Source organism: Rhinoraja longicauda, chromosome 27, assembly GCF_053455715.1.
Source record: "Rhinoraja longicauda isolate Sanriku21f chromosome 27, sRhiLon1.1, whole genome shotgun sequence".
Lineage (NCBI taxonomy): Eukaryota > Metazoa > Chordata > Chondrichthyes > Rajiformes > Arhynchobatidae > Rhinoraja > Rhinoraja longicauda.
Window position 1 is genome coordinate 11,096,484 of NC_135979.1, and position 22,488 is coordinate 11,118,971.

The 22,488-nt window shown below is 43.2% G+C and overlaps 1 protein-coding gene across 2 annotated transcripts; it reads right to left on the minus strand.

Moving 5' to 3' along the window:
- Positions 1-9,879: 9,879 nt before the first annotated feature.
- cldn23l (claudin 23-like) lies at positions 9,880-20,686 on the minus strand. 2 transcript variants are annotated; one of them, XM_078423101.1, is made up of 2 exons: positions 20,527-20,686; positions 9,880-10,758 (listed from the first exon to the last, which is right to left on the minus strand). In XM_078423101.1, the coding sequence occupies exon 2, from the start codon at positions 10,727-10,729 to the stop codon at positions 10,136-10,138; it is 594 nt and encodes a 197-aa protein (XP_078279227.1). In that variant the 5' UTR covers positions 10,730-10,758; positions 20,527-20,686; the 3' UTR covers positions 9,880-10,135. The 2 variants fall into 2 exon arrangements, with proteins under 2 accessions (XP_078279227.1, XP_078279228.1); XM_078423102.1 differs by having other exon boundaries at positions 20,521-20,686.
- Between the last annotated feature and the right edge of the window lie 1,802 nt (positions 20,687-22,488).

The following is a 22,488-nucleotide window of genomic DNA, read 5'->3' on the forward strand; positions in this document are numbered from 1 at the left end:
CAGCCATGATCGCATTGAATGGCGGTGCTGGCTCGAAGGGCTGAATGGCCTACTCCTGCACCTATTGTCTATTGTCTATTGACAGGCATCTCTGGAGAGAAGGAATGGGTGACTTTTCGGGTCGAGACCCTTCTTCAGACCCGACCCGAAACGCCACCTATTCCTTCTCTCCAAAGATTCTGCCTGTCCCGCTGAGTTACCCCAGCATTTTGTGTCTACCTTCAATTTAAACCAGCATCTGCAGTTCTTTCCTAAACATCAAGTAGGTTTATTTTCCATAGAATTTAAATGAAGGAATGATTTAAATGAAGCTGTTTTCACATTAAAGGGAAATGATAGTTTAATGATGATTACAATGTTCGCGTGAACTATTTTGCTCTCCTGTATGTAATGAGAGCAACTATTGTTTTCCCCCACCTTCACTGTGAGTTGCCTCTCGCCCTCGTGATGGTGATTGACGTACTAAATCACTCAAAGGCTGTGTTACTTTTGCTGCATTTAATGGATCATTTCGATTTACCTACTCAGCATCATCAAAGATATGCGAGAGTTATATTTTAATCGTGAGCAGCAGAAGCATATCATACACAATGAGAAGAAGATAATGGAGATGAGCCAGGTGATGCTCGGCAATGAAATCCCAACATACAGAAAGAAAGAAATGCCCAGCACCATTTTGACAACAGAAAAGGTAAAAATCTTAGTCATTATACAACTCCCATTGGAAGTTTATGGTTTGGCCAAGAGCTTTCAAATGTACACTGGGTTCACCTTACAGAGAGCCATCCCTGCACTACTTAGCATATTTAATCAGTTTCAATAACTCCAGACAACAAATTAAGTAATGAAACTAAGCTGGAGCAGGCCCTTAAATGTTGGTGACTATGTTTAATAACTCACCCAAGACATTGCGAAACGTAGATGTCACCTTCAAGCTCAAGTCAGGAATATAACAAAATACTTCCCCACTTGCCTAGAAGGTATAGATGCAACAAGCCTCAATACTTTGTAAAACAGAGCAATCTGCTTGATTAGCCTAAACCTCACTGGAATTCAAAATTTATAATGTGTAGTATCTAAAACAATTCAGTGCAGCGATTCAAAAATACTTATATGGCAGCACCTCCCTCCCTCCCTTCAACTTCACCGCCAAGCTTATCACTTCTGATCTGGATACGTATCACCATTGTTTCATTATAGTGGGACCAAATCCTACAATTCTCCACCTTACAACACATTCTGCTTTAGTTAAACATTTTGTTCAAGATGGCCGCGCCGTTGTGTTTGGCTGCCTGCCACTGTATGTTTCATTTTATTTTTTTCCTAATCAGATGTGCAGCACTTTGGTCAACGTGGGTTGTTTTTAAATGTGCTATACAAATAAAATTGACTTGACTTGACTTGACTCAAGTGGCTCATTTTCCATGCAGATAGCTCAGCTCAGAAGGTCAGGTTACCACCTTCTGATGGTACTAGGAATAGGAAATAATTGCCAGTTTTGCTAGTGTTGGAATTAAATTGAAAAGTAAAATTACTTTCTTATCTCAGAAGAAAGATACTAAGATACATCAGTTAGACTTTTTGTGGAATATTGACCCGTTATATGGCTAAGTCGAAGCCACAGAATTGCAGGAAAATAGTACCTGCAATTCTGTGGCTTCAACTTAGCCATATAACGGGCCAATATTCCACAAAAAGTCTAACTGGTGTATCTTAGTATCTTTCTTCTGAGATAAAAAAGTAATTTTACTTTAAAGAGCACGCTTTATATTTCTACCAGATAGACTGGTGAAATCTAGATTAAATGTTGGCCTGACATCATTAAATAGCTGATAGGATCATGAAAGTGCCATGAGTTTCCTAGTATACTGGCCTTTATTTTTCACTCAATCAATGACATGCAAAAATGTTTGAGTGAAACATTCTCAAAAAATTAGTTTGAGTGAAACATTCTTGTTATACCAAGAGAAATACTTATGAGATTTAAACCTGGTGTCCACCAACTCGCTTGCATTGATAAATTACATGATGTAAATATGACTTACCTGCAAAATAGGCACAGATACTGGTCCACTCACTTTGCTTTTAGTTTTGAACCTAAATGTCCTTAAAAAAAGGTTGTTTTTTTGGCCAATTGCAATTTTATCTATGTCCTCTTTTATCTGGTTAATAGCTTCGGAAAAAATATTTAGTTGCATTTAAAGAGAAAATTTTAGAAATATTCAGTCAGTCAATGGAAAGAGACACCAATTATTTCAATTCAGTTACTGTTCCAGCATCTCCAACGTAATGCTTTTGTTGTATTAAAAGGCTCCATTAACACAATGAAGTTCTATCGTTCTGTTTCATAGAATCATGGTCAGACAGAATTTGTCGCTGAAACAGATTTTAGAGAGAGAGTTAGTCAGAGGTTTTAACTAAGTAAATCCAGACTTTAATCTTAGCCATTTGTAGGGTTGGCTGCCAGTGGTGTTGCAAAGGAAGAGGCATTGGGGGTGACTAATGTTATGGCTCTATTTAAGAAGGACTTCAAGGAAAAGTCTAAGAACTATAGATCTGTGAACGTAACATCTGTGGTGGGCAAATTACTGGAGAGGATTCTGAGGGGTAAGATGTATATGCATTATTGATAGACGGGGCTGATTAGGGTTAGTCAGCATGGTTTTCTCCATAGGAGATCTGGAGAAGGAACCAAAAAGTTTTGATGAGGGCAGAGTTGTAGACATCTCTATCAGACTTCAGCAAAGCATTTGATAAGATTCCCCATGATAGGCTGTTCTGGAAGGTTAGATCACATGGGATCCAGGGAGAGCTAACCGACTGGATAAAGTATTGGTTTTGTGGAAGGAAGCAGAGGGTGATGGTGGAAGGTTGTTTCTTGGCCTGGAAGCCTGTGACTAGTGGTGTGCCTTGTGGATCAGTGGTGCGCCCATTGCTGTTTGTGGTTTATATCAATGATGTGGATGAGGATTACAAGGCATGCTTAATAATTTTGCAGATGGCACAAACATGGGTGGTTTTGTAGAAAGTGAAGATGGTTATTAAAAATCACAACAGGATCTTACAGATCTAATACAGATAAGTGGTGTTGCATTTTGGGAAGTCAACCCAGTTCAGGACCTTCACAGTGAATGGCAAGGCCTTGGAGAGTGTTTTAGAACAGAGAGATCAAGGAGTGCAGGTACATAGTTCCCTGAAAGTGGTGTCACAGGTAACTAGGGTGGTCAAGAAGGCTTTCAATTCGTAAAGTCAAGTTTATTTGTCACATACACATACAAGATGTGCAGTAAAATGAAAGGTCACCCACAGTCCAGCAATAGAGCAATAAAAATAAACAATTTCATACACAATCACAACCAACACAAAACAAAAAAAAAAAGAAACATCCATCACAGTGAGTCTCCTCCAGTCACCTCCTCACTGTGATGGAAGGCCAGAATGCCTTTTCACTTCCCCTGCCGTCTTCTCCCGCGGTCAGGCTGTTGAAGTTGCCCCGTTCCAGGCAGTGCCGCATTGGTCTTCATCAGTCAGTACCGAATATAGAAGTTGGTATCTTATGTTCAGTCGTAAACAACGTTAGTCAGGCTGCATTTGGAGTATTGAGTTCAGTTTGGAAGGATGTTGGTAAGAGTGCAGAGAAGATTCACAAGGATATTGCCAGGACTTGAGGGCCTGAATTACATTTTCGTTAATTTCGTTGTACTACTCGTACAATGACAATAAAGGCATTCTATTCTACATAGTTGAGCAGGCTAGGACTTTATTCTGTGGACTGCAGGAGGTTAAGGGGTGATCTTATAGAGGCGTATAAAGTGCATGACATGAAATGAAATGAAATGAAATGACGTGAAATTGTAAATTTCCCCGGTGTGGGACGAATAAAGGAATACATTATCATGATAGGGTGAATGCACAGAGCATTTTACACAGAGTAGGGGAATCAAGAACCAGAGGACATAGGTTTAAGATGAGAGGGAAATTATTGAATGGTACCCTTTTCCACACAAAGGGTGTTGGGTATATGGAATGAGCTGCCAGAGGAGTTAGTTGAGGCAGACACTATAACATAATTTAAGACATTTGGACAGGTACATAGATAGGAAAGTTTTAGAGGGATAGAGGCCAAACACTGGCAGGTGGGTCATCTTGGTCAGCATGGACTAGTGTGGCCAAGTGGTCTGTTTCCTTGTTGTATAACTCTACGACATAGAGCTATAAGGGTTAAACGATGGAGGGGCTATGCCTTGGAGGAAGGTCAACAGAATGACGGGAATCCAGATCGGGTACAAATATAGATAGGTGAACATTAGTGGCAGATGTACAAAACATGATGCGAAATGGGTTGTGGGCAGCAAAGTTTGGGATGAGCTCAACTTTGCAAAAGGAGAGCAATAGAGTAGCTGAATCTGCAGAAAACAGTTGAAGTTTTCAGCAGTAAATGGATGGAGCAAGTTTCTGTTTTTTTGTGACGGTAGACACGATGCTGGCAGCATCTCTGGATAGAAGGAATGGATGGTGTTCGGGTCGAGACCCTCTTCAGTGATCTTTACTGAAAACCAGTTATACAACTCTTTGGACAGTAAACTCTACCTTCTTTTACTTTGATGAACTTCATTGGTACCTTGCGAATCCTGGAACTTGAGCCTAATATCAAGGTCTCTTATCTGAACAAATATTTTCCATTCTTCTTAAAATCTTTCATTATGTCTTCTATCCTGAATATGTAACATGAGATTAACTCAATTTAAGTTTAAGACTGCAGTAATTTGAACTCAGGATAATCTAACCAAGTAACCAAAATATAACATTGTGCCAAGACTACACCTAATATATGTGGGAACAGTGGGATTGGGTTAGTATATTCTCAATTGTAAATGTATCTCTGATTAACGTCATCTTTATTTCTTTCCTTGGAATCAGCCATTCAAAATAAACCAGAGCGCTAAGGAATCCAGCGTATATCAAAGAATGCAGGATATATCTACCACGAGGGTGACGAGACATGTGCCTGATAACTAATTACTTAGGATCAATCTCAAAGCACCATCTGCTACGCAGATACAGTGAAGCCTCTGGAAGATTTGTTCCTTCAGTGCCGAGGAGCAGCTCAATGTCATTTTGAAGATGTTGCTTCCAGGACAACAGTCAATGTGATCGCTCATTAGGGATCCCAGTGTAATTCCTTATTAGGGTGGAACCTAAGGAGACCCTAACTTGAGTTACCTGTTAGTGGCTGTGGACTGCAGAATGGATTGGAAAGGCACAGCAAGAGTGGTAGAGCCAATTTGCTTTTCTGATATCTGATTATTACTCATCATTCCATCAGATTCATCATGCCATTGCCACAAAGAAAGATGGCTTCTGACATCAGATTGAAATGGACCCGTTCCAGGAAGCACTGTGATCAGTAGAAAGGGAACGTTCAGGAAAATGTCAGGTGCCACTGATATGGCATTCAGAAAACTCAATTAATGATGTGTTCGATAACCCTTCACTACCATACGTAATCATGTCAAAAGCACCACTGCAACTAATCGTGCCCCTGCTGTCAATTGCTCAGAATCTCTTGCGGTAGGTGGTGAGCTGTAAAGAATTGCACACAATCCATGCAGCACCAGGTGATAGACAACTTAAAGCTCTTAACAATTACTGAACTGTGAATGTGTGATCGTACGCTGCGGTAAATCAGTTGGATACGAAAATTAAATCAGGAATATTTAGGAAATGAATACTTTTGAGTAAATAACGTGTAACATGCTAATTTTGTTACAAAGATGGCATGCATAACCAGAATAAAAATGTTCTTAAATATTTTCAGTTTCCCTTGTTTTAACTGACCTCTGTTGCCAAAGCTGGAATTCATTCAACGTGTGCATCAAAAGAAAACGTTATGAGGACAGTGCTGCAGAGGTGGACTGCTGCCTCACAGCACCAGAGACCCGGGTTCCATCCTGACTACGGATGCTGTCTGTACGAGTTTGTACGTTCTCCCCGTGACCTGTGGGGAGTTTCTCCAGGAAGTTCCGGTTTCCTCCCACACTCCAAAGACGTACAAGTTTCTAGGCTAGTTGGCTTGGTATAAATGTAAATTATCCCTAGTGTGTGTAGGATAGTGTTAGTGTGCGGGGATTGTTGGTCGGCGTGGACTCGGTGGGCAGAAGGGCCTGCTTCTGCACTGTTTCTCAACGAAACTAAACTAAACAATTTCTAAATGCTGTGTCTTCATGCAGCAGAAATAGTTGTTTTGACAATGGAGTCAACTTTCTTAATTTGGATGATTGAAATAAGGAACTTGCTTTGTGGGAGAACAGAGTCACAATTCTATGGACACGAGACCTCAGATGGTGGAATCCGGAACAACTAACAATCTGCTTGAGGAACTCGTTGGGTCGATTAGCATTGATGGGGGTGGGGGGGGGGGGGGAGGGAGGAATTGATGCCATTTCAGGTTGAAACCATGCATCAGGACCGAACTTTGGATGGTAGGGAGGGAAAAAGTGAATGGATAGAGTTGGTAAGTAGCACAAGATGAAAGGTAGTTGGTTAATGGACCAATACTAGCAAGCCCACTCTATTTCAATGAGATAGACACAAAGTGCTAGAATAACTCTGTGGGGCAGGCACCATCTCTGGAGAGGAGGAATGGGTGTTGTTTTGGGGTGAGATCCTTCTACTATTTCAATGAGAATCTGAAAGAAGGGTCCCGACCTTTTCCTCCAAAGATGCTGGCAGACCCACTGAGTTACTCCAGCATTTTGTGTCTGTCTTCGGAATAAACCAGCATCTGAAGTTACTTTCTACACAAAAGACTGCTGATACTGGAAATCTAAAATAAATATAGAAAATGCTTGAAACACTCAGTAGGCCAGGATGCACTGATGGAGGGAGAAATAAAAAGAGTTAATGTGTCAGGTTGATGACCATTCATCAATAGTTTGAGAAGGGAGATCTCAAAGATGTTTCAGTTGCCGAAGAGAGGTGGAGACCAAGAGAGAATGAATGCAACAAATATCTTTCTGAAGGACTGTTATTCCCAACTCTGCCTGGAGGAGATGTAAATAGGAGACAAAGGGCTGAATCGTGAAGGGCCCTGACCTTTGCCTTTTAGCAGATGTGCATTGCACACTTACCTTTGTAGCTGCATGCACGGGTTCCCAATATTCCGTCAATTGCACCACTGCAGCCTATTCACAAAGCAGTGTGGTCTGAGCAGCAACCATGTTGTAGAGGGTCCAGGGTCTCCCTTGATGGCCTTCTGACACAAAATACCCTTACCTTCACTCTCAGCCCCTCTCCTTGCCAGAGCAAGGATTGAGATTCCCCAACACTCACTTGGTACCCTACAGACCTCTGCATTCAGCAGATGGCCCCTCACACTTTCTGCCATTACCGGAAATATATTCCCCTCCACTCTCAGCGTTCTGAAGCGATCCACGATTGCCTGGTTTAAGTTTTAATCTGCACTAAAACATCATCCGCCTGTAATATTATCACTCTCCAGAGATGTTCTGATTTGCAGAGTATGTTCAGCATTCCTTTTTACTTCAGATTTCCAACAAAAAACGGTCTCATGGAACTTTCCCCAGCACTTGCAGGAGATGAACCTCATCCCTTCCCAATGTCCTTGCAGGTGAAGCTGCAATTCAGATGCACATCTTTAAATTCAGTTTATTGCTTCCAATATTCAAAATAAAGAGCCTTCTACATTGGAAAAACCAGTGCAAATTGTGTGATTGTTGTGCAGAATACCTCTGTTCACTCCATAGGGGTAGCCCTGAGTTTCCAGTAATCTTCATTTTAATTCACTGCCACACTCCCACTCTGACCGTCTGGTTTCGAACACCGACATTGTTCCTGCAAAGATGATGCAAGTTCAAGGAACAACACCTTCTCTTCTGTGCAGGAAAGAATTGCAGATGCTGATTTAAATCGAAGGTAGATCACAAAATGCTTTAGTAACTCAGCGGGACAGACAGCATATCTGGAGAGAAGGAATGGATGACGTTTCGGGTCAGGTCTGAAGAAGGGTCTCGACCCGAAACGTCAACCATTCCTTCTCTCCAGAGATGCTGCCCGTCCCGCTGAGTTACTCCAGCATTTTGTGGTCTACCTCCTCTTCTGTCTGGACATTATGCAGCCCTCAAGACTCAACATTGGTTTAAACAAGTTTAAATAACCAACCTTTCCTGTTTGAGTCAGAGTTGGTCAGTTCTGGTGCAAGGAGATTAAAAATTACAAACGATAGGAAGGAATGTGAAATTGAGAATAAATCAAATCAGCCCTGATATTTAATGGTTGAAAATAGATCAAGAGTCGAAGTGGCCTATTCCTGCTTCAAATTCTTCTCCTATCCTCTCCTCCCCTCTCAGCATTCTGAACAGCACGTTCCATTCACAACTCCCTTCAGTTTCCACCAATCGATCTTGATCTTACACACTTGTCTAAAAGGTCATCCACCTGTTATCATTGTCGGATTCGCAGAATATATTCGGCATTCATCTTTAACTTCAGATTTCCAGTGACTGCTGTGTTCTGTATTTCCTAGTATCAGCGTGTCTTCCTTTTCTCTGCATTCCTTACATTTCTCCATTTGCAATAGTCACCTCAAGTTCCCATCTCACTCCAACTCTGACCCATCTATCACTGCACTATTATAAGGATACCCAAAATAAGCTTGAGGAACAGCACCTTATATTTCACCCGGCATATTGCAGCCTTCCAGACTCAATATCAAATACAACAATTTCAAGAACTCACCTCCTTTGCACAGAACAGACCAGTTCTGTCGTAAGCCATCCGTCTGTAATATTAACTTGGTTTTTCTTTCCATTATCACAAGCTGGCCTGCTGAACACTTACTGCAGATCTGTATTTTACAGCTTTTGAGTTTCTTTATTTGCGTTCTTTCTCTCATCCCCTCATAAATATTACCAACCACACAGTTTAGAGTCATAGAGTCATACAGCATGGGAAGAGGCCCAGAGGCCCAACTTGTCCACACCGACTAACACTAGTCCCACCAGCCTGCATTTGGCCCCTATCCCTCCAACACTATCCTGTCCATGTTCCTGTCTAAATGTTTCTTAAACGTTGCAATAGTTAACAGTTTATCAACAGTTTGTCACCACAGTAACCTCTGCCTTGCTCCATCACTGATTTTCCCTTTGTCCAATCCATTCCTCCTCCACCTTCTCTGCAATTTCAAAATAGCCTGGTTTCTCTCCCAGTCCTGATAAAGGGTGTCTGACCTGAACTCTGTTTCTCATTCCGTTGAAGCTTTCTGATCTGCTGAGTTATCTCTATTTGCTCTGCTCGAAGCATATCAGCCACAGTTTACCAGCTTTCATTTCCCCTCATACATGCGAATGACCAACAAAAACAAATACTTCACCTGAGCAATCTTGGCTCCAAGCCTTCACACGCATTCCCTTTGCTCTCTCTAGTCCTCCCACACTCTGTAACTTAAAAGCCAATCATTTGGCCACCTTTTCAGTTCTAATGAAGGCCATCGACCAGAAACAATAGCTCGCTCTCCACAGATCCTGCCTGGAGTGTTGAGTGTTTTTAGCATTTCTTATTCTTATTGCAGATTTCCAGCATGTAATGTGCATATTCTGTTTTACAGTAGCCTTTCTAATGTTTGCTTGCACATGCTTGACCGAGTAAGCCAGGACTGGTGTGTACTGCCAATTCTGTCTAAATGTATTTCTGGAGGTTGCATTATTTGCTCTCTGCCCTGTTTTGCCCAGCCCCTTATGCTTCTGCCATTGTCCCTCCCGGCCACACATTAACCTCACTACACATTTGGACCACTCTTGGTCACAAGTTCTCAAGCCAAGATTTTTATAAAATAAAAGGATGAACGATTTTGTTTCTGTTATGTTCCAATGACATTTTATTGTGAAGATTTGGTTCAAACATTGCCCTGGAATAGAATCTTCAATTCATGAAGATCACACGACACACATGGAGTGGGGGAGGTGACAGCCCTATTGGCCACAGTGAATTATACCGAGCTTCAGCAACTAAATGAGGACAACACACAGAGTCACACTGCATTTGATTTTTAACACATTATTGGTGTGAAACAGCCTGTTAGACACAAATGAGCACGGGTAGTCCACCGTTAAATGATCTAGTAATCAACATCATATGTTTGTTTGGCATTCTGTCCTGATTCTCCGCATTTCTTGCATTTTGGGCAGGTGAAACTCAGGGCAAGGGCTAATCCACCAACCATCTCAAAGCAGCTTCCTGCCCAGCCAAAATACAGGGAGCTTCCACCTTCGTACTGGGTGTCGGTGTCGGGGCTGATTTTGTACAGCAAGGTCGTGTAGAGAGTGAGCGGTGTGATGCACAGAGATCCAGCCAGGATAATAACGATCCCACTGGCCCCGGCTACATTCCGCAGCGGGAAGTCCATCCAGCAGCGTATCCCTACACTGGCCACAATGATCCCCATCCCACACACCAGCAGAGAGCTCAGCATGAGAGCCCTGGACCACTGCACAATCTCATCCCTCTGGTACGCGGTGGTCACCGGCCAGCACTGCTTGGTGTTCTGCAGTTCCAGGCATGATTCCCACAGTCCGTCTGACTTCACCGCGATGTTCTTCCCCAAGTTAATGGGCCCTTGTCGCCACTGTGGTGTCAAAACTGCTACAAACACCAAGACCAGGCCGACAGGAGCACTGACAATCCCAATGATCATCGGCGGTGGAGTTCGCATGTTGTTGATGCTCAGGATCTGATGGACACCTGTAAGGTGAAGAGGCAAGAAAGAAGAAGTCAACACCAATGAAGAGCATTTAGTAACTAAAGGACTGGTTTCACACTAGAAAAAGTGAGGGTCAGTCTTATTGAACACAGTGCAGAAACAGCCCAACGTTCCCGTTGGTACGTATGGACTATAGGCTGAGAGGAAGGAAGCAGATCTGTGCCCATTTCCCCCAAAATGTTGAACAATGGGAACATCTTAGATTTCAGAGCTCCCAATTTCTTATCAATTAACAAATTTACTTGCTGGACAAAATGCCACTATAATCTATGGAATTTGCATGATCTCCCGAAAGCCCCTGGGTTTCCTCCTGTACTTCAGTTTCTTCCCACATCCTAAAACAATGCTGCTTGTCAGAATAATTGACCACTGCAGGTGCCATCACTGCAGGTAACGGTAATGGAATTAGGAATTAGGGAGGTGCTAATGTGCACGTGAGAGAGAATGGGTTACAGAAAATAAGTACGAGAATGGGATTAATAGGATTTTTCTAAGAGTTGGCTTGGGCTTCTGGGAAGAATGGTCTCCTATATGTCAAGGAAATGTGAGCATTGCGTGGAGATGGGCGGCACAGTGGCGCAGCGGTAGAGTTGCTGCCTTACTGCGGCAGAGACCCGGGTTCGATCCTGACTACGGGTGCTGTCTGTACAGAGTTTGTACGTTCTCCCTGTGACTGCGTGGGTTTTGTCCGGGTGCCCCTGTTTTCTCCCACACTCCAAAGACGTACAGGTTTGTAGGTTAATTCATTCACAAAATGCTGGAGTAACTCAGCAGGTCAGGCAGCATCTCGAGACCCGAAACGTCACCCATTCCTTCTCTCCCGAGATGCTGCCTGACCTGCTGAGTTACTCCAGCATTTTGTGAATAAATCGATTTGTACCAGCATCTGCAGTTATTTTCTTATACAGGTTTGTAGGTTAATTGGCTTCTGTAAATTGTAAATTGTCCCCAGTGTGGAGGATAGAGCTAGTGATGGAACGATTGCTGGTCGGCCGTGGATTCGGAGGCCCAAAGGGCCTGCATCCACCCTGTATCTCTAAACTCTAAAGTTCACCATCTGTGTTAACAAGGGGAGCTCCCTTGACACAACAAACCCCAGTGAATTTAAATGAACCTCAGTACTATCCATCAAATAACACCATCCATCTAATAACATTTCTTCCAATCCCTGCACTGGTAACATGCTAACGATTGAGTTAGAAAATGTGTTGTCTTTCAAAATTCTCTACACATTTGATAATTCCTCCAGATTCGAGAGTGTAAAATGGTATCCCATTCTCTTGGAAAGGAGAGGGTGGGGGGGGGGGGGGTCAGATTAATGGACCAGCCCATGATAGTGCTAGCTGGCGGTTCTGCAAAGAAGTGCCAGCCAAATACAGAATGTGCCTCACATTCTGTACTTCCTTGTCTACCCATTACACGACACTGGGAGTCAGATACAGGCACATTTGACCTTTTACTCTTCCCCTGGATTCAAATCCACTTGAATGGAGTCACCAATCTCCACTGAAAAAGAAAGTGAGGTTACGTAGATTATTTTGAATTTTAATTAAATGAATGTATTTGTTTACATAGGTTGAACGTGGTTTTAAATTTTTTATATATGTCGGGAGGTCATTAGGGCAGCCCATAGGATCTGCTGTTGGGCTGCTTCTCAGAGACTCCTGTGCCTTATGGATGTGCAGGAGTGAGGATGGCGGAACCCAGCATCCTCTCTTGTGAGAGGTGAGTGTGAGGGGGCAGGTTGGGTCCATCACGATCCATCCCTTCTCACCCAAAAGGCCGCATCTCTGGTAATGTCAGACTCTGAGTACAGCACTGCAAGGGTTGGATTGGTATTTCTGCTCCTGTCGCCAGAGTAAGGGTAAAAGTATTACTCATGGTTCAATGGTACTTTACTGTCACATGTACCTAGGTACAGTGAAATTCCACTTTTGCATAGAGTTCAGTAAAAGGCTTCCATTACATAGGCACAATCATCCTCAAGTCCAAAAGTCCAATAATAGTATATTACACTGTGGCAATTTGCGAGTTGCCAAGTTTCCGTTTCGTCATAGACAGCTCTGTAGTTGCTCAGAGCCAGGTTGGTACTTCTCCATTACACCAAAGGTTGCCCAAAGCTGAGAACTCACACCCTGGTAGAAAATAAAGGCTATTAACATGATTGTATGAGCATAGATATCCACTGGATAGTTTTGAGTTTAGTTTAGTTTATTGTCACGTGTACGGAGGTAGAGTAAAAAGCTTTTGTTGCGCGCTAACCAGTCAGCAGAAAGACAGTACATGATTGTCAATACATGATAGACCGCAGATATCTATCAGACAAAATTCAGGGATATCCACCAGGCAAGGTTACTGAGCAAAAAAACAAAGTGCTGGAGGAACTCCGCGGGTCAGGCAGCATCTGTGGAGAGAAATGGAGAGAAAGCGTTTCATGTTGGGACCCTTCCTGAGATGCCATCCGTCCATTTCCCTCCACAGTTGCTGCCCAACCTGCTGAGTTCCTCCAGTCATTTTATTCTCTGAAAATTCCAGCATCTGCAGTCTCTTGTGTCTCCAGGCAATGTACATTGATGTCTATGGGATTGTACCGTGTATCAAGTAGATGACAATGAACAAAATGGGCGGCACGGTGGTGCAGCGGTAGAGTTGCTGCCTTACAGCACTTGCAGCGCCGGAGACCCGGGTTCAATGCCGACTATGGGTGCTGTTTGTACGGAGTTTGTAGGTTCCCCCCATGACTGCGTGGGTTTTCTCTGAGATCTTCGGTTTCCTCCCAAACTCCAAAGACGTACAGGTTTATAGGTTAATTGGTTTGGTGTAAGTTGTCTCTAGTGTGTGTGGGATAGTGTTAATGTGCGGGGATCACTGGTCAGTGCGGACCTGGTTGGCCAAAGGGCCTGTTTCCGCGCTGTATCTTTAAACTAAACTAAACTAAAATCTGCTCCAAGAACAACGATCATTCTCAATACAACATCTGTAATGCATACAGATTGCTAGTGCCCCCTCCATCATTAAACTCTGTACCCCACTGCCACTTCAGGTTCTACTGTGCTGCCCCAGGTAATAGCTTCCAATTACTTCATTGGCCAAGGATTATGCAATAATATTCCTCAATTCTTTATCATTGCATTCCCATTTTTCAATTTAATGTCTTTCATTTTCTCTCTCTCAACCTGGTTTAATTTACAATATTTATTATCTTTTGGATTTCTGTTTCTTTCATTTCAAATTAACAATTACCGCAGTATTTCAGAAAATAAATCATCAATTTCTAATATGTATTTCATCTTTTACCTTCTTTGAGACCCTCCAATTTTTCTTATTCTGGTTTGCTTTATTTTTATAAAAGTGTTTGTTCCAAATTGATCGGGATAGGCAGCATCTCTGAAGAGAAGAAATGGTGATGTTTCAGGTCGAGGCCCTTCTTCAGGGTCTCGACCCGAAACGTCACGCATTCCTTCTCTCCAGAGATGCTGCCTGTCCCCCTGAGTTACTCAAGTATTTTGTGTCTATCTTCGGTGTAAAGCAGCATCTGCAGTTCCTTCCTACGCATGTTCCAAATTGATCTTTGATTCAAGACGTGCACAGAGAAATTGTTTGAGGGAGTGGAGGGATAACTCTGGACGTTCATGCCAGTAAAGTGGATGCCCTTTACCCATGATAGTCTCGACCCAAAACGTCACCCATTCCTTCTCTCCAAGATGCTGCCTGACCTGCTGAGTTACTCCAGCATTTTGTGATACCTTTAAAGATGCCTGGTCAAGTACATGGATAGGAAAAGGTTTAGAGGGATATGGCCAAATATGAGACGTTTAAATGGGGCATTAAATGGCTGGCATTGATGAATTGGGGTGTAGGGCCTGTTTCTGTGCTCCAAGACTCTATGAAATGTATACAAGCATTCAAGTGGAGGCACAAGAGACTGCAGATGCTGGAATCTGGAGCATAAGGAAAGTTGCAAGAGGACCTCAGCAGGTCAGTCAGCATCTGTAGAGGGAAATGGACAGTCGAAGTCTCTGGTCAAGATGAAGGGTTTCTACTCAAAATGTTGACTATCCATTTCCATCCACGGATGCTGCCTGACCCTGATTTCCAATAGCAGCTGTCCTTATTTTGTTTACAAGTGTCGTCTGTACACCAACTCCACAAGGTGCCCACTTCTAAGTTTCAGGGTGCAGGATAAAGGCTTTGATAAGAAGGTGGAAATGTCAAGGATCAGAAAGTGGCTTTGTGTGTGAAAAATTATATCTTATCAATTTGTTAGAATATTTTAAAGAGATAGCCTGATCGGCATGGATGAGTTGGGCTGAAGAACCTATATCCATGCTGTATTACCCTTTGACTCTATAAAAGACCCTACAGTCTATCTAGAGGGTCCTAAAAATGAGTTCCACCACCAACATTGTTCATTGCAATAAGTCCATGTCTGCTTTCACTTTTCGCACGCTCTCCGTCGCTTGTCTTTCTTTGTACGCCAGGACCCTTTGTGTAGAGAAGTTGACCCTGGGACAAAGGTTCTGATTGCCTACCCGATCTGTGCCTCATCATTTTAAATGGTCAAAATGTAGAAGCAAGGAACTGCAGATGCTGGTTTACCAAGGAAAGATACAAAATGCTGGAGTAACTCAACAGGTCAGGCAGCATCTTTGGAGAACATGGATGTTATGGGAATAGCGCACCCGGTGGTGCAGTACCGGGGATATATTACCCACGAGGCTGTAGCCAACCGGATCCTGAATTAAAATGGCTGAACCCAAGACTCGAGTGTAAAGCCTCTGTTAATTAGTTGTGTAACTGTAATGTAGCAGGTTACAGAAAGGAAACACACAGACAAAACAATGGATAGGTGACATTTCTGGTCGAGGGCCTGCTTCAGAGTTCTTATATGGTCGTTGTGCCAGTCAAAGCTTTGGGATTTTTTTGCTAAGATTTTAGAACAGTTAGCAGACACAAATACAACCTGCAGCTTCTGTTAGTGTTGACCTATTTAGCAGTGGGAAGTAGTCCCGCCTGCAAAGTTATTCGGAGGTCACCAATCACCAAGGGATAACCACAAAAAACCAAGAAGCAAATCTGAACTGAATTATTGAATCAAGTCAATCCCAGGATCTTTATTAGAATTTCAAAGTCCAAGCCCATGGATATTCTTCTTCGTGGTGTTGCTTTAAACCCATCTCTAGGAAAGATGTGTGGAAAGGAACTGCAGATGCTGGTTTATACCGAAGATAGACACAAAGTGCTGGAGTAACCCTGGAGACCCTTCTTCAGACTTGATCTATATTCCCTTTGCCCTAATTTCACACCTTGCACTTTCTTATCTATGTATCTCCCTCTCCCCTGACATCAGTCTGAAGAAGGGTCTCGACCCCAAAACGTCACCCATTCCTTCTCTCCACAGATGCTGCCTGCCCCACTGAGTTACTCCAGCATTTTGGGTCAGCTAGCATCTCTGGAGAAAAAGAATGGGCGAAGTTTCAGGTCGAGACCCTTCTGCAGACCCTTCTTCTGGAGAAGGGCCCCGACCTGAAACGTCACCCATTGTCACCCATCCTTTTTCTCCAGCGATGCTACCTAATTCGCTGAGTTCCTCCAGCCTTTAGTTTCTCGGAAAGATGTGTTATTCCGTGTCTGACTTCAACCTAACGTTTTTTATATGGTATGTTGCAGGCACCCCTATATAAAAACCCGGATTTATTGACCAGCCTCAATTACCCTTCAGCGGGTGCAGTAAATATATTTGATACAAATGTACGGCTTACATGGCCATTTCAGATTCACTGACAACCCTACGGTCACATGCCGGCCAGATCTAGTGGGGGTGACAGATTTCCCCTCTGCGGTACATAGTGAACCAAAGTGGGGTTTTTTAATGATAATCCACTAGTTTCATGGTTACCGTTATTGATACTGGCATTTAAACATAACAAATCATTTCATTGATTGAATTTAAATCCCTGACTACCGAGGTAAATCCTGGTGGGGTTTGTCCAGCTCTCTGAATTAGTTCACGATTTTCAGATTTCAAGATCTTATTTTCCCAGATGGATATTATAACTTGGAACTCAGTACAATAAGAATCAACTGAGGCAAGTAGCGAAGGAGCAAGTAGCATTTGAAGAGGAAGCTACATGGAGACCAGAAGAGAAAATAGTTGAAAGGGATATATATACACAGATAGAGTTAAATGAAGAATAGGAGGGGGAATTAGTGGAGCATAAAAACATAATTGGTTTCAATGCTCTGAATACAAGGTTGCTGTGGCAATGAACTAGAATGGGCTCAATGGGTTGAATGGTCTTCCATGCTGTAATGATTCATTGATTACTCTGATGTCAACTTTTATTAACTGTGACTTTCCTTTCTGCTTCATTTTCAGACATGTGCTAAAGTGTAGTGAAACCAGGAGGAAATGTAGGTCAGAAACCAGTTCATAAGTTATGGGAGTGGAATTAGGCAATTCGGCCCATCAAGTCTACTCCTCCATCCAATCATGGCTGATCTATCTTTCCATCTCAACCCCATTCTCCAGCCTTCTTCCCATAACCCCTGACACCCGTACCAATCAAGAATCTGTCAATCTCTACCTTAAAATATGCATTGACGGCCACCACAGCCTTCTTTGGCAATGAATTCCACAGATTCGCCACCCTCTGACTAAAGGAATTCCTCCTCCTCTCAAAAGGTACGTCTTTTTATTCTGAGGCTATGGCCTCTGGTCCTAGACTCTCCCACTAGTGGAAACATCCTCTCCACATCCACTCTATCCAGGCCTTTCACTATTCGGTAAGTTTCAATGAGGCACCCCCTCATCCTTCTAAACTGCAGTTCAGAGGTGTTCCCTTTGAATACAACTCTCTCTGCTAATACCTGCGATAACTTTTTAATTTTTCAATTGTTTACTTTTACAGTTTAGTGTTTCATTTGCCGTGTGCCTGTATTTCTCAACTGGGAATTATTGATACAACACTTGGTAATCCGTTCCCTGTGTCAGCACTACCAGAGCAGTGTCCTCCTCTCAAACACCAGTACTTTACCATGCAATTCCAGCACTACATCAAACTGACCTCATAAAAGGGAACAGATATCCCTTTTATCCCGGTGCAGATATCCTAGCCCTCGTAAGGAATTGAGTTTGTTTTCCCAGATGGATGTTAAAAATCCCGTGACTCTATTCAAGATGCATTGATTTCATCAAGCACCCATCCTAACATTGTGAATGTTGGAAATCTGTGTGCAGTAAGTGACAGGAAAGTGCGGAAAGATCAGAGAAATATTCCAGTCGTGACTTGTGGTGGGACCCACAGGGACTTTTAGCTGAGGGACTGTCAGTCTGAAACATTTTTAAAAAGCAACTCATTCACTGGCTTAGCTCAGGATTTCAATCTGATTTTGTCATTGAAAAAAAGCTTTGAAAAAGTGATCAAAAGTATTGCAGATTCTATATAAAGCACCAAAAACATACGAGAACGAACATGGCTTTGGAGGAATTTGGAGACTTGGGCTATATCGTCGTTGTTTGGTTCACCTTGGATGTCCATCATGATGAGGCTCAGGCCCATGGAAAGCTTTGTGCAGATTGCCCTATAGTCCAGAGGTCCAGGCCTCAGATTTGTTGCTGTCAGGCTCATGGAACAATGGCAAATTCAGGTAGCGGGGCAAAAGGCACAAGTGCTGGAGTAACTCAGCGGGTCAGTCAGCATCTCTGGTGCCCGACCCGAAACGTCACCTACCCATGTTCCGCAGAGATGCTGCCTGACCTGCTGAGTTACTCCAGCACTTTGTGACTTTTTTCAAAATTATTATTGAAGTCAAGGAGTCAAGCAGCATGGAAACAGGTCCTTCAGGCCAATCGGCCATGCCAACGATGTTTTATAGCTGAGCTAGTCCCACTCACCTCTATTTGGTCCATATCCTGCCAGACTTTTCCTATCCACGTACCTGTCCAAATGTCTTTCAAACGTTGCCGTTGTACCTCTGAAGCTTCCTCCAGCAGTTTGTTCCAGACACCACCCTCTGTGTGAACAAATTGCTCCTCTGATCTCTTTTAAATCTTTCCCCTTTGAACTGCCCTCTAGTTCAGCACTCCTCTACACTGGGAAAAAGACTGTGGCCGTTCATCTTATCCATGTCTGTCGTGATTTTGTAAACCTCTACAAGGCGACCAACACTGGCTTTTTATTCCAGACTGCAGAAAATCATGATTACACTGCATTATTTGCCACTAATCAGTGGCTACAATGATCATCACATTTCATATATTGAATCACCAGGAGGCACAGATCCCCATGACAACCAGCAGTGAGTTCTCAAAGGATGCACTAGCTCCAATCTGACATTCAGTTCTAATAAATTGTTCCTTAGTTACACCTTGCTCATGCAAGATTTCTATTGTATTGGAATAAAGTGTAGTGATTTGTATTACGCTCACGTTTTTTTCCTGCAATAATTTTGAAATATTCAATGCAATCTATTGTTTTAGAACAAATTTGAATTGGAATATGTTATTGCTAAAAGATAACCTTTCACCTCTGGGAGAAGTCACATCCTGAGTGATTTAGTTCAGAGATATCGTGTGGAAACAGGCCCTTTAGCCCACCGAGTCCACACCAAACAGCAATCATTCCGTACACTAACACTATCCCACACACTTGGGACAATTTTCAATTTTTACCAAACCCAAATTCACCTAAAAGCCTGTACGTTTTTGGAGTGTGGGAGAAAACCAGAGCACCCAGAGAAAACTGAACAGACAGCACCCATAGTCAGGATCGAACCCAGGTCTCTGGCGCTGTAAGGCAGCAACTCTAACACTGCGCTACCATGTTGCCCATGATGGATGATAGTCTCCATCTATTTGGTATAAGGATTTACATGAAGTGAGCTTTTGATTTTTCTATAAGGCTGTAATAGGAGTCCTGGACTCCCAAGGCAAAAATTTCATGCAGAGAGCCCCCTGAAATGCATGAAATAAAAGCAGAAAACACTAGAAACACTCAGCAGGTCAGGCCGCATCTGTGGGGGGAAAAACAGAATCAACGTTTCAGATCTAAGACATTTTGTCAGAACCTTCAACTTGAAAGATTAACAGTTTATCTTCCCACAGTTGCAGGCTGACCTGCTGAGACTTCCATTTTTATTGTGAATTTCCAGCATCTGCTGACCTGAGATGGCTGGTGCAGTAGTGGACCATTTTGGGAGATGGTGTTAGGGATGTGAGTTGAGTTGAGGCACATTGTTTTGAAGGGGAGGTGACGGAAGGAGCTTTGGTCAGCATCTAATCCTGTGCCTTACCCTGCCCTGGCTCTAGCTTTGATGGTTATCTTTTGACACAAACCTCATGTGCCATAACTCTTTTATGATTCTAATACTGATATTTATCGCCCACAGCATAACTACACGTGAATCTTCCAATCTTCCACCACACACACGCACACACACACACACACACACACACACACACACACACTTCAGTTCAAAGCTCTGATCCATTCCTTCCCGAATACTGATGCCATCCTCCAAATGCAGATTGTGCATTCTGCACATAAAGTACCAATTTCATCAATCTCAGAGATCGAGCCAAGCGTGCCAACATTCCCGGACAAAAATATCAGTTTTTTTTTAATGCAAAAATCAAATTGGTAGGTGCATCAGCACAACAAGTGATAGAGTAACCGATGCAGGAGGTCTAACACTCTCATTACATGCTGTTTAGTGCCAGACAAAGAGAGAGAAAAACGTACACTTACACGGTGCGAGCTTACACAGAGCTTCCTGCAGTCAGAGCCTTGTTGTAACCAAGCTGACAAACAACTATCCCTCAGAATGCAGCTCGTCTTTATACAACAGCAATCTGTGGCAGCGATGTCCCACGAATGGTCTTCCTCTCCCCGACACAGCTTCACACCTCCCCTTGTGGTGGGGGGGGAGTTATCAACTCCACCGACCACAGCCAACCAGCAATGGGAGCTGGCTCCTCCAACACAAATAAATATATTGGAGTGAAGGCTACAGAGAAATTTAAGCAGGTTGGATTTTCAACGCAGTCTGCAACTGTAGTTTAAAAACAAAAATGTAATTGTGAGTGAACTTCTCAGCACTGATTCTTTTGCTGAACATGAAGTGGCAGTGAGAGTTGCCTTAGTGCTGACCTTGCTGGAGAGGTGAGTGGGCATGAATTCTGCTGGGTGGATTATCCTCACTGATGAAGTGACTGACATTGGGCCCATGGGATGACCAGTGACCAGGAATTAATGTGGCTTGGTGAATAATAACCCATCGGTAGGACCTGCCCGATCATTAACTCTGCTCACCCAGCTGAGTGTCGCAACATTAAAAATGACATTGGATGCCGATGTGCTTCAGACAAAATGTCATTTGCTTGAAGACAGACACAAAATGCTGGAGTAACTGGCAGCATCTCTGGAGAGAAGGGATGGATGTTTCGGGTCGAGACCCTTCTTCAGACTAATGTCAGGGGAGAGGGAGATACATAGATAAGGAAGTGTAAGGTGTGAAAATAGGACAATGGGAATATAGATCAAGGAAAATGTAGAATAGATCATTGTTAGCTGGGAATTAGCTGTTTTTTTATTTCAGTTCAAAGCAAGGTTAAAATGTAGTCGGAGACAGTAAGACTGGTCGGAGAAGGATGGAGAGAGAGGGAAAGCAAGGCTTACTAGAAGTCAGAGAAGTCAGTGTTCCTACCGCTGGGGTGTAAGCTGGCCAAGCAAAATATGAGGTGCTGTTCCTCCAATTTGTGCTGGGCCTCACTCTGAGGACCAGTGCAAATTATTTGCTTGCCCTTAAAGGGCTTGACTCTCTCTGGAGTCCAGGTGTCTCATTGTCCTGAGACTTCATAATCTATCCCAGCGTCGATGCCATGAAGATCTACATTATTTGTCAAGTTCTTGAGGCCCATAATTTGATGCCATTGGAAAATTATTAATCGGAAAGTGATTCTCCTGTAGCAGAGTTAAATGAAACCATTAATATAAACGAAATAACAAAACTACTTTAGGGCGGCACAGTGGCGCAATGGCAGAGTTGCTGCTTTATAGCAGCAGAGATCCGGGTTCAATCATCCTATGGGTGCTGTCCACACGGAATTTGTATGTTCTCCTTGTGACCACGTGGATTTTCACCAGGTGCTCTGGTTTCCTCCCACAGTCCAAAGGTTTGTAGGTTTATCAGCTTCAGTAAAGAGTAAATTATCCCTAGTGTGTAGGATAGTGCTGTTGTACAGGATGTCGGTGGGCCAAAGGGTCCATCTCTGCTCTGTATCTTTAAAGTCTAAAGTATTCTCTGTACAGAACCCTGGGCACACTAGCATTTAAATTACTCTTCTCTTCTCCACCACCTCCATCCCCACCCTTTTATCACCCGCTCTCTTCCCAGTGTCTCACCTAGATGCGCCCCCCTTTCCCCTCAACCCTTCCTTCCCCCCCCCCCAACACCCTATTCCCTTCCACCTACAACCCTTCCTTGACCACCTTTCACACCTCTTCTCCTTATCTCACATCTTTTTGGGGTTTTTTCCCATCTCTGGCCTTTGTCCAACCATCTACCAATCAACCCCCTTCCTTCATTGCCCCACCTCTGTTCCAGCTTTCCCCCCCAGTCTGAAGAAGGGTCCCGACCCGAAACATCACCTATCCATGTTCCATCCAGAGATGCCACCTGACCCACTGAGTTACTCCAGCACTTTGTAA

What these genes read in the sequence shown, in the direction of transcription:
- cldn23l (XM_078423101.1), bottom strand. Translation starts at nt 10,729, where the DNA reads ATGCGAACTCCACCGCCGATGATCATTGGGATTGTCAGTGCTCCTGTC.